General features: G+C 38.7%; 1 protein-coding gene across 1 annotated transcript in view; it reads right to left on the reverse strand.

The window, feature by feature from the left end:
* LOC127636013 (cotranscriptional regulator FAM172A homolog) overlaps positions 1-13,425 on the reverse strand; it is a 214,340-nt gene that overhangs the window by 58,947 nt on the left and 141,968 nt on the right. The window contains exon 10 of the mRNA XM_052116378.1: positions 1,775-1,859. Coding sequence (XP_051972338.1) covers positions 1,845-1,859 — 15 coding nt within the window. The 3' untranslated portion in view covers positions 1,775-1,844. The remainder of the gene's footprint in view (positions 1-1,774; positions 1,860-13,425) is intronic.

Consider the following 13,425-nt stretch of genomic DNA (forward strand, 5'->3'; position numbering starts at 1 on the left):
TTTGTGGCCCATTTCCCAAAATCCTCCTAACTTAAGTAGTAATTGAATATGCTTGTAGATTAACCAGTGCTCCGAAGTAATCGTACAGCGCTAAGAACATTGTAAGGACACAGACTTATGCAGACACCAGCAGGACAAACATGAAATTACACCTTATACAATTTAAACACCTATTGCTACACTTTATGCTCATTTTATATCAGTATGCATACGTTTTATTTATTATTTTAACCGGAAAGTAATAATAATAACAACAATAATACTAATAATAAATGCAGAAAATGTTGAGTCAATATTGGATAAACAGATAAATTAATAAGTAAACAAATAAAGTTATTTGTGGACTAGTTGGTAACAACAAAGTGGTGGGAGGATTGTTGCAGAGAACTGTAAAAGTTACAATCAGAGAGAGAAGGAAAGAAGTCAATAACTTGCTGGCATTCAGGAAAATTGTCCATACAGTATATTGCCTCCTCATCCTCATCTCCTCTTCCTCTCTGACACCTAAGGGCACTCTCGCCCGCACCACGCGTTGTGTAGTACCGCACATGTTGTGTAGCATTGCTGTTACCGTTATCACTTTTGGGAGTATAGAGCAGATCCCCCTTTGATTGGTGAATGTCCCTAAAGCGTCGCTTACATACGTCTCCTTATTTTGCACTCCACAATAACACGGTGAACCTCGTAATATTCAATTAATGCTTGTTGTCATTAGCAGGACCATACACAGGGTCCCCGATGTCATCACTGATCCTGGAAGCTTTAATCTCGACCCACAGAGCAAATTTTGCTAAAGATTTTGCTAACGAAAGATTAAAATGCACTTCTGATGAATGAAGCAGTGATTGTGTAAAATAAATATATTGTTCTGCATAAAACTAATGCAAAACTAAATGCAATTATATGGTGAATTAAGTTTTACATTTAATAAAATATTTTTTAATATTTCCAGCGAGGTAGATTCAAATTGTTTTTAAAGTTATGCACAAATATAATGAATACGGTCACATTTCAGCACTTCACGTTTAGGACAGCATCTCTCTTAAGTAGCACTTAAAGTTGCTCGTAGAAAATGTTATTAACCACAATAATTTATCGTTATCGTGAAATGCAGACCAGGACAATACTGAGTTGCCTCTTATATTATTATTCTTTTTTAATCTCAGTTTAAACTTAGAGTACAAAGTGGAACTCTTATTTTGATTTTGCTGCTTGCATTAGTGTTTGAATTTAAGTAATGCAAATTATATCTTGATGGGTCTATAAAGCTATAAAAAGGCCACTCAGTTTAAACTGTCCTGTGGTATTACATGCAAAACTCCATCTAAAGTACTCTACAGAATTTTTTTTAAATTGTATTCTAATTATTGTTACATTATATATTAAAAAAGTCATACCGCACAACCACTGAAATGCGTCATTCTTCAGACCCTTTGAAAGACATGAAAAGTACACACAGCGACCAGTTACAGAATATAAAAACATACAATTTTCCTTATAAACTTACTGTATACATGTTGACAAAAAAAAAAAAGTTCTTGTCCATTTGTCATTTACAGACACCAGGATATTCTGTAGAAGCACAACAAATTATACCCAGAGGGGCCTGTCTTAAATTTCTTTTAAATTTGGCATGCTGTATCTTTGGTGCAAATGCTAACATGTCCTGAATATAGATTTGGTAACTAACTAATAAGTAAAAGAGTGATTGTGAGTTCACAGAGCGTGACTAAGATAGGTGAAAGGTGATCCGTGAGCAGATGTGTTCACCTACCTGCTGAAACACGAGGGCAGTCGGTAAGCATGGGGTCCACCGGAGTGTCCAGGGGCTCAGGACTCGACACTCAGTTACAGCAGTGCTGTGAGGAGGAAAGGGAGAAGTTGACAGAGAGAGAGACAGGAGCAAGCAATTAGGAAATTTAGAGACATGTCAAACCGACAGTTCCAACTGTTTTTAGATGGTCAGGAGTAGGCACACCACTGGTGGCCCTCCCAGAGGTGAATGGTCGACCTAGTGACCTCGCCAACCATCCAATGCCATCAGCGCAGCTGTCTGAGACGTCCCCTCTTGCCTCACTCTTCATTAAGGTATGTTTGTGTTCCACAAGAAAAGGTTTAATTAGAAATGTTTTTTTTTTTTTTTTTCCCTAGCTCGTCTAATTAACCAAGTGAGGTTGAGGAAATGATCATACACTTAAGCTAATACTAAATGCTACATTTTCGCTTAGTGCAAACTGCCAGAATGTATATTATGGAAACAATTGCAATGTATAGATGGAGTAGAGTTGAAAAATAGTTCCAAAGGCATGCATGGAAAAGAGGGGTCTGGAGATAAGATAAAACAAGCTGAATAAAAGACAGAGAAATTTAAGGGAGATTAGCGTATTGCAGCTGGCGTCCTTGTGAAGCGCTGCTTATCTAGGGTTGTTTACTTTCGCAGACATAGCACTGTCAGCCATTACCACTGCTGAGGGAACTGTGACCCGCCCTTCCATATGCACAGACACAGACAGAAAGACAGACAGATATCCACACAAACATAAACACAATGCTATCGGACCAACTCCCAAGACAACCCTCCCCTGACAGAGTGGAGAGGAACAATCCCACCACCCTGGACACAAAAGACAATCACACGAACACACACATGAGAGAGTTCCAGTCTCATAACACCTCAGCCTGTCAACCTACCTCACCTCTGAGCCCTTTGGCACTACAAGGGTCACCACACACCCACATGCCCGATGTGTGTGTTTAACCAATAGTGCAGGGACATGCATAATGTTGCTAATGGCATACTTTCTAAATTCATAATGTGTGTATTGATCAATAAATGTATGAAAAAAAGTATGTAAATGATTCAGTCAAGTAAAAAGTCTGAGTTAAAAGTTGATGTCCTGAGTGCATTTAAAACTGTGAGATCCAGTCTAAGACAGTCTAAGACCAATTCACAAGCAAATTAAATATATATATATATATATATATATATATATACAGCTCTGGAAAAACTTAAGAGACCACTAAAAAATTATCAGTTCTCTGTATTTTCTATTGATAGGTATATGTTTGAGTAAAATGAACATTTTTGCTTTATTATATAAAGTACTGACAGCATTTCTCCCAAATTCAGAATAAATATTTTGTCATTTACAGCATGTATTTGCATAAAATAACAACTGGTCAAAATAACAAAAACAATGCAGTTTTTTCTGACTTCAATTAATGCAAAGAAAACATAAATTTTTACACAACACAATACTAATATTTTATTTTAGGAAGAGTTCAGAAATAAATATTTGGTGGAATAACCCTGATTTTCAATCACAGTTTTCATGTATCTTGGCATGCTCTCTACTCTACCAGTCTTTCACATTTCTTCTGGGTTACTTTATTCCACTCCTGGCACATAAATTCAAGCAGCTTGGCTTTGTTTGAGAGTTTGTGGCTATCCATCTTCCTCTTGATCATATTCCAGAGGTTATCAATGGGGTTTAGGTCTGGAGATTGGACTGGCCATGACAGGGTTGACACCTTGATTGACCTGGCTGTGTGGCACGAAGCATTGCCCTGCTGGAAAAACCAATCCTCAGAGTAGAGGAACTTTGTCAGAGAAGAAGGAAGAAAGTTTTCTTCCAGGATAACCTTGTGGCTTGTATGTGGCTTGATTCATGCGTCCTTCACAAAGATGAATCTGCCCGATTCCAGCCTTGCTGAAGCACCCCAGATCATCACTGATCCACCACCAAATTTCACAAAATCCAAAATAAATAAAAACTGTGTTATATTTTAGCATCTTTAAAGTAGTCACCCTTTGTATAGAATTGGCAGACATGTACTCTTGACATTCTCTCAACCATTTCTTGAGGTATCACCCTGGGATTCATTTTAAACTGTATTGAAGGAGTTCCCATCTATTTTGGGCACTTATTGGCTGCTTTTCTTTATTATTTGGCCCAAGTCATCAATTTAAATACAAAATAAAAAAAAGAATGAAATAAATTAATATGGTGGCACAATTATATTTTTGTCATCAAAACTCATTTCAAACATTTAAGCATAAATGATCAAAAGATTTTTAAGATCATGAGAATCATTTAAGGCAAGTGTTTCAAAACATTTGACCGGTAGTGTACATGTTGAAGAGGGAAGTTTACAAACACCTTAGCTAAATACATTTAAACTCAGTTTTTCACAATTCCTGACATTTAATTGTAGATTGTCTTAGGTCTGTTAGGATCACTGCTTTATTTTAAGAATGCGAAATGCCATAATAATAGTAGAGAGAATGATTTATTTCAGCTTTTATTTCTTTCATCACATTCCCAGTGAATCAGAAGTTTACATACACTTTGTTAGTATTTGGTAGCATTGAATTTAAATTGTGTAACTTGGGTCAAACGTTTTGAGTAGCCTTTCACAAGCTTCTCACAATAAGTTGCTGGAATTTTGGCCCATTCCTCCAGACAGAACTGATGTAACTGAGTCAGGATTGTAGGCCTCCTTGCTCGCACCTTTTCATTTCTTCCCATCAAACTTTCTATTGGATTGAGATCAGGGCTTTGTGATGGCCACTCCAATACTTTGACTTTGTTGTCCTTATGCCATTTTGGCACAACTTTTGAGGTATGCTTGGGGTCATTGTGCATTTGGCAGACCCATTTGCGACTGAGCTTTAACTTCCTGGCTGATATCTTGAGATGTTGCTTCAATATATCCACATATTTTTCCTTTCTCATGATGACATCTATTTTGTGAAGTGCACCAGTCCTTCCTGCAGCAAAGCACCCCCACAACATGATGCTGCCACCCCCATGCTTCACTGTTGGGGTGGTGTTCTTCGGCTTGCAAGCCTCACCATTTTCCTCCAAATGTAATGTTGATTATTCTGGCCAAACAGTTACGTTTTTGTTTCATCAGACAAGAGGGTATTTCTCCAGAATGTTCTCCAGAATGACCAGAAATGCTGAAAGCTTTGGATGTGGAGTGGGTGTCATGGATGACACGCCTCTTCAACATTGCGTGGAAATCTGGGACAGTGCCTAAGGAGTGGCAGAACGGGGTGGTGGTTCCCCTCATCAAAAAGGGGGATCAGAGAGTGTGTGCCAACTACAGGGGTATCACACTTCTCAGCCTCCCTGGTAAAGTTTACTCCAAGGTTCTGGAGAGGAGGGTTCGGCCGAATGTCGAACCTCGGATTGAAGAGGAACAATGCGGTTTTCGTCTTGGCCGTGGAACGACGGACCAGATCTTTACTCTCACAAGGATCCTGGAGGGGGCTTGGGAGTATGCCCATCCGATCTACATGTGTGTTGTGGATCTGGAGAAGGCGTATGACCGGGTCACCCGGGAGAGACTGTGGGAGGTGCTGCGGGAGTACGGGGTGGGGGGGTCTCTTCTTAGGGCGATCCAATCCCTGCACGTCCAAAGTGAGAGCTGTGTCCAGGTCCTCGGCACGAATTCGAGGGGGTTGGTCTCCGCCAAGGCTGCCCTTTGTCACCAATCCTGTTTGTGAAATTCATGGACAGGATATCGAGGTGTAGTCGGGGTGGGGAAGGTGTGCGGTGCGGTGGGCTGGGGATCTCATCGCTGCTTTTTGCTGATGATGTTGTCTTCATGTCATCATAGGTCCGTGACCTTCAGCTCTCACTGGATCGCTTGGCAGTCGAGTGTGAAGCGGCTGGGATGAGGATTAGCACCTCTAAATCTGAGGCCATGGTTCTCAGCAGGAAACCGATGGAGTGCGTACTCCAGGTAGGTAAGGAGGTATTTCCCCAAGTGAAGGAGTTCAAGTACCTCGGGGTCTTGTTCATGAGTGAGGGGACAATGGAGCGGGAGGTTGGCCGGAGAATTGGGGCAGCGGGGGTGGTATTGCACTCGCTCTATCGCACCGTTGTCACGGAAAGAGAGCTGAGCTGGAAGGCAAAGCTCTCGATCTACCAGTCAATTTTTGTTCCTACCCTCACCTATGGTCATGAAGGCTGGGTCATGACCGAAAAGAACTAGGTCGCGAGTAAAAGCGGCTGAAATGGGCTTCCTCAGAAGGGTGGCGGGCTTCTCCCTTAGAGATAGGGTGAGGAGCTTGGAGTAGAGCTGCTGCTCCTTTGCATCGAAAGGAGTCAGTTGAGGTGGTTTGGGCATCTGCCGCCTCCTTAGGGAGGTGTTTCAGGCATGTCCAGCTGGGAGGAGGCCTCGGGGAATACCCAGGATTAGGTGGAGAGATTACATCTCCACACTGGCCTGGGAACGCCTCGGGGTCCCCAGTCAGAGCTGGTTAATGTGGTTCGGGATAGGGAAGTTTGGGGCCCCCTGCTGGAGCAGCTGCCCCCGTGACCGACTTCGGATAAGTGGTTGAAGATGGATGGAAGATGGATGGATGCACATACACTCTAGAATTTTTCATTGAAAATATACTCTTTTTGCATTGTATTGTAGATATATACATCTGGCCCATTAATATAGAATTTGGTTGATGTGTGGTCTTATGTGTGTGTATTGGCTATTTTACAAAAAGGCTTGAAATGTGGCTAATTCTATCAGATTTTAGAGTGGTTATGGTTTGATAATATGAAACCAGCAACAAACAACATCAAATCTGTCATATCTTCAGCACTTAACAGTTCAATTACGACTTTGATATGGTGTTGAGATGTCATCCATGTTATTAACATATTCTCTTTAGATGCTGCATGGTGGTAAAGTCATATAAATGCCCTCTGTCATTGCCTTGGAGTTCTCCTCTCTTTTCTCTTGTCTTTATTCTCCTCTCTTAATCCTGTCAATCGTCTGTGTGACTGGGTTGGGGGAGAAAACAACTGCCATTGGAATGAACAAGCGTGCATTGTGTATTTTTAGAATTCCTGCTGCCCTAGTTGTGCACCATGGAGCCTGGCCAGTGAGAGGAGCGCTCCCTGACTGCTGCATCAAGTGTCTTATTGTACAATCTTTATTCATGCCGTCTGGAGAAAGATGTCAGCTGGGCTGGAAGCAAGAGCAGGAATTTCAAAGACCAGAGTCCCAGCCAGAGTGAGTGGCAAAAAGGCGGGGTGGGAGGATGGAAGAGGCTTCAACAGATTTGTCAAGGCTGGCTGATGCACTGGGAAGAGTTTTAGATGAAACAGAAGGCCAAGGCCACTATGTAAGAGGATGATATAGTTTTAAAAGAACAGAAAATATATCAAGAACGGTGGAAGGATTTTTTTGGGAGACAAGATCTAGATCCAGGTCTTGGAAGCAGTCCAACCTTTTAGTGGTATCTGATGGTTTGTGGCTGTCTTGATTAGTATCATAATGTTTGACAGACAACATTTAATCCCTATATATCCTTTTAATATGGTCCTTTAGTTAATAAAGCATTTAGTAAAAGTGTCTGATAAAAGGACACACAAGAATTAATTAGACAAATTGGATATTAATTAATATGCTTTCAAGCCTTTTGAAAATCTGGTAGATGGAAACAGACTTTAATTTAGGAATTTCTCTATTCTTCCATGAGGGTAATAGTAGGGGTGGGCGATTAATAAAATTTCATTATGAATTACGATTTAGGCTTCCAACGATTATGAAAACAAGACAATTGAGATAAAACTATTATTGTACAACATTCCATTTCGCAATGACACACCCCAGCGTTATATCTTTGAAGCATTCTTTATTAAAGTTCAAATAATAAGGAAGCGGGTTATGAAAATAAACTCAGAAACTGAGAAATTTGTCTGTGCAGTCAGCGCCACATCTATGAGTTGCGTGAAGTGACCGGGGAAGAGATTGTATCTTCTCCTGGCTAATGCACACTCTGGCTCAGGAACGCTCGTCATTCGTGTGCGTTTGCTGCAGCTAGATTATAACGTGATGTCTCACGATGTAGTGAATCAGAATATATATGTCACGTTCACTGTGTGTTGCTTATCATGAAGAAAATTGGTGATATGTAGCTTTACTAAGAAGAGAAAGTTTATTTATTTTTTAGTTAAAGATGGATCAAAGTGAGCATAAAGGTGATAGAGTGAAGTCTTAAACTATTATACACTGGAACAAAATATGTTTTTGATTCGTCTTTTTAGGCTTGTTTTCCAAAATAATATGTCAAACTCCTTCAAAACAAAGTACATTTACTTTAGGAGCTACTGTATACTGCAGACGAAAACTGGAGAATTGTATGTATGAAGGTGAGTGTATGTACGTATATGTATAATTATTTATTTTGTATTCTTTTTTGTTTTAATTACCTATGTCTTGCTGCTGTTTTTGGTATTGTTTGTATCATTGTACACTGGAAGCTCCTGTCACCAAGACCTTGTATGTGTAAGTATACTTGGCAATAAAGCTAATTATGATTCTGAATATAATATTTAATCAGGGCTCGACATTAACGCTTGTCTGCTTGTCCGGGACAAGTGGATTTTTGAAGGGGCAAATGAAAGAGAATTTTACTTAGCCAACCGGACAAGCAGACTGATTAAAAAATAACTGCCTGTATTTGTGATAGCTCAGGCCTGTGTCACTTATTAGAAAGTTCATATTCTTATTCTGCTGTTAAAAGTCATCCAGAGCACATAATTGTATTATTCGCTAGTGATCTAGTAACAGCAGCAGCCAGTTTGATTGACAGGTGGTGTATGTGTGTGTGCTGAACATCCGTGGTCCAAAAATGCTCAAATACATTTAAAAATTCCGCCAAAATGCCCATCTTGGTGCGATATTCATGCAAACACAGAAAGTGATGTCTAAAGTGAACATAAACAGCGGAGAAAAAAAGCAGATTTGTATTAAAATGTCAGACTTGTAAGTATAAATGTAAGCTAATAGACCTGTTGCCGTCTAGTATGTCATTATTATAAAGGAAAAGAAACCGAGAAAACACTCACTGCTCTTGACTGAAAAACTTTAGTAGCTTTAAAAAGTATTAATGTTATAATCATACAGTGAAGACCAGAAGTAGATTTATGTTGCATTTCATTCTGATTGTTTACTTGAATATTTGATACTGCTGTTAAAAACTTTTAAAGCTGTTAAAAAACCACTGCATTTTCTTAATTTGTATATTTTATTAGATTATTTTTGGTCTATTTCTATTCATTGCTATTTTTAATTGTTATTTTATTACTGACTCTTTTCTAGTCTTGAATAAATAAGAACTTGAAACAATTCTTCCATAATTAACAAGTTAGTTAGTGTTATTATTTATTGTGGTTTTGAAGCTGGTATTGAGAATCATCAAATTTCTCTACCGACAACTGAAAGTTTGGTAATGTGATAATATAGCATTTATTGTACATGCTGCAATGACATGATGAAAATGTAGATCTCATTCAATAGAAGTGTGGGCATCCCCGCTGTTAATGACGCTGATGGAAACTTTTCTTTATTTGACTATCATAACATAAAATAATTATCATATGACAATAGCCTCCTCCCGTACCCAGTGCAGTTTAATTTCAAGTTCAAGGAAATCCACTGTTATAAAGACACTATTTTAAAAGTTCAATAAATGCATGATGTTTGTAAAGTCAATGCGTAATAATCATGATCTCAATATTGACCAAAAAAATCGTGATTATGATTTTTGCCATAATTGAGCAGACCTAGGTAATAGCCTTCTTTTCTTCTGGTGCTGCAACTACAAAAAACTACATACACTACCATTCAGAGGTTTGGAAACATTTGACCAAATGTATGTTTCTCATGATCTTAAAAACTGTTAGATCTAAAGGCATATGCTTAATGGCTTGAAATTTGTATTTTAAACATACAAAATGTGCTTATGTATGAATTTCTTTAATAATAATAAGAAAAAAAAAAAAGAAAAATGGATAAGTTGGATCAGATAGTGGAGTAAAAGCAGCCAACCTACATGGAAACTTCTTCAATACTGTTTAAAAAGAGTCCTAAGTGGATTTCTCATGGTTCCATTTATTCTATAATTCTTTTGATGACTTTATTATTATTATTGAAAAATGTGGAAATGGTAATAAAAAAGAATGAGTAGGTGTGCCAAAACGACTGACTGGTGTGTTGCGAGGTTACAGAGAGAGAAAGAGTGAATAATACATAAAATAGTTATAACTATACTATGCTGAAGATGCAAAGCACAAGTCTGAATAAAATCAAATTAATTAAAATAAAATTTTGCAGGTGATGTGAACTTGCAATAAACGTGCATGGAACGGTCACAAACCATTTATGCAACATTATGCAACCCATCATAGCTGAAGGCGAACTAAATGAAAAACGACAAACGGACACAAATGAGCGATAATCGTCTACGGCGAGACTCATCAGCATTAATCAAGGCCATATGGTGGTGGTATTCCCTGTTCCTCTGGGCTGGAAGACGGGGTGCGGAAGCATGGGGGGACTCTAAGCGGTCTCCTAATGGCCCAGTTTGAGAAGGTAAATGGAAGACAGGTGTTGGATCCCGCTGAGCGAGCTCTCTCCTACCTGCATGCAGTTATTAAATATCCCTGTTGCCTGACCTTTTATCTTTTACCTGTCCTTTCACATGCTCCATTCTGCTCAATGAGCACTGATCACGCTGTGACATATTACACATCAAATACTGTGTCTTGATCAACATGTTGTCATGTCCCATGCAGCAAATAGACACTGAATGCGTCTGAGAACTTCTGAATGTCATTTCCCGCCCATATCTTTACCAGATATTGGCAGTTAGCCTTCTATTCTAATGATGTGCTAAATGTCATCTGATCTTTATTGTTTAATCTCTTTCTCTTCATTGGATGTGGGTCTTATTTTCCATAGTGTTAATTTCCAATTAATTAATTACTGAATGTTACTAAATACTTATATTATTTTCCCCCAAAATTACAATTCCATCATTATTTACTTACCCTATTGCGCTCCAAACCTGTATGATTTGTTTTCGAGCGGGTGCACGGCCGGCACTGACTCAACTAATCAGTGGGAGAGAAAGTTTGAGAGATAGAGAGACACATGTGGCCGCTGTGTGTGTGTGCGTCTATGTGTTTTATGCTGTTTTAAGTTCATTTCTGTCATTAAAGTTTATGTTGACTGTTCTGCCGATTCCCGCCTCCTGCTTGGCCATCCCGTGCCCATTACATTACTGTGTTATTCTTAAACCTCAAAAATTTGAAAGTCTGCATGAGCTGCATGTTTAATGTAAATGTGTGAAGCCAACCGCTCATACAAAACTCCACAGATATTAAGAATCATGCACGTTGTATGAGATAACAGAGCCGAGCACTCATCCACAGTGAAACGCGCAGCACAAGTAGACTACATCTTTATATAATTAAATCACAGCATTAGCGCTTTCATGATCACAATAGGCCACTTAGCAAACTGTTTATCTGGAGGTATGAAGCTTCCTCAAAACCAGAGGTCAAAATAAAAGCTTAATTCAAAATAAAAGCTAGACTAGAATGCTAGCTAGAATAAATTGCAATATAAATATATTACAAATATATAGTAAAATGAAATATTAACTTTAGTAGTAGAAGTAGTAATAATGATGATAATTATAATAACAAAAACAATTAAGCAATATATCACAAGCAAGAGTGCTTTTGTACTGAATAAAAGTTTGGAGAAAAATGCAATATGTTCAAAAGTAATTCTATTTTTAATGTTAAAGTTTTAGGAGTGTGAATAAAGGAGTGTGTTCAATAGCACATTACAATATTAACAAATTTTTGCTGTGATATCAAAATTGGTACAGAACCGTGAAATCTCACTGGTATCGGTATTGGCTAATGATATTTTGGTATTGTAACAACACTAAATACTGTATGAGAATAGTGACTCTAATCTGTCAAGCTTCAAAAAACCCACAAAAACCCCCCACAGTAAACATTAAAATCATGCACTACTGTGTATTCAAAGTGTTCTGAAGAGCAACAATCACATTGTGCAATGAACAGAATGAAAGTGCTTCAAAATCAAATATGGCGTCTACATGAATAAAATCAAACCTCATTGGTCTCGTGGCCAAATATGCAACATGTAATTATAACAAAGATTTTTTTTAAATGTACCTTTTGGTTCATTTTAGAAATAAATACATGCAGGTTTGGATCAACATGAGGGTAATTAATTTTAGAAGAACTGTCCCTTTAAAATTGTAACCAATAACGTAATCCAAATGTCACAAAATACTGTACGAAAGTCAGTTTTATTTACATTTTATTTCAAAGCTGCATATGCAAAAAAAAAAAAAAAGAAACAAGAGAAACACAATCAACTAGATAACTGTTACTTAAATGTTTTCTGTAAAATAGCACTATTTTGTCTTTAAAAAAACCCTGAAATGTTGCGACACAATCACAAAAAAACAAAACAACAACAAAAAAACTACACTGTTTTCAGTAGTGGCCATTGCCATGGCTACTGAGACCAGAGTGGTGCTGTGATCGAAGTGTCATTTGTAATAGTGGAGACACTGATTCACATGTGCACTAGGCAGGATCAAAGATGAGGTGCTTTGAAGACTTGAAATTGTGCCTGGATAACGTTACCCACTAGGACACAGGCAGGATGAGCAGGTGCGATTCCGTCAAACTGCAGATAATGAGCGATAAAAAAGTGACAGGTTACTGTATACTGCAACTGACCCATAGCACTCTAAAAGCAAAACACCCCATCCATGCATCTCTCTGCATGTTTGGGTTAAAGGCTACTGATTGAGTTACTTTAATTACTGATTAATGATAGGTTAAGTGCTAGTGTGTTTCATTCCTGGACGTATTTTGTTTTTTTTAGAGTACTTTCTCTTTCCATCGCAGCAGCATACCATGGACCAAAACCTTTCAAACATCCCTCTTCACAGCTTGTGCTGGTATTCTCATGGATAATGGATAAGTATTTTCTCTACCCATCTCTATTTCTCCCTTATTTCTTTTTCCTGTGAGATCTTCTCTCTGTGTTTTTCCCCTTCAGTATATACTGCTGCTTCCCGGGGGACTCTCATCCTCCTTCAGGTTGCTCTGTTTATGCCTGTCTTTTCCATGTCTTCCCTTCCCCCTCTCAAGCCCTTAGTCTGACCCATTATCACCACATCACCTGTCCTACTGTGCTCTCGTCCTGAAAAGCCCTCCAATTCTAGGCTCTCATCCCTTCATTTCCAGCTCCCTCAGGATGAGAAGGGGGAATTATCAAAGAAAGACCTCAGCCTTTTGCAAGTAACGGCACTTCGCCTCCAACAAAACCTCACAGAGATGCCTGCCCGACCAGAAATACTGATCTCAAACCTGAATGTCCGAATCATGATTGCAATGGACTTCACTATTAAAGGGATTGTCCATATCCCTGATTAAATGAGGGAGACACAGGCAGGAGAAAGCAGAGAACCTTAACACAACTACAATTCCAATTCCTGCAGAATTATACAGATATTGAGTGACACAAGAGAACTGAAACAGTGACTTTAACACTGCTGAAGTGAGAGTCTAC

Source organism: Xyrauchen texanus, chromosome 4 (assembly GCF_025860055.1).
Source record: "Xyrauchen texanus isolate HMW12.3.18 chromosome 4, RBS_HiC_50CHRs, whole genome shotgun sequence".
Lineage (NCBI taxonomy): Eukaryota > Metazoa > Chordata > Actinopteri > Cypriniformes > Catostomidae > Xyrauchen > Xyrauchen texanus.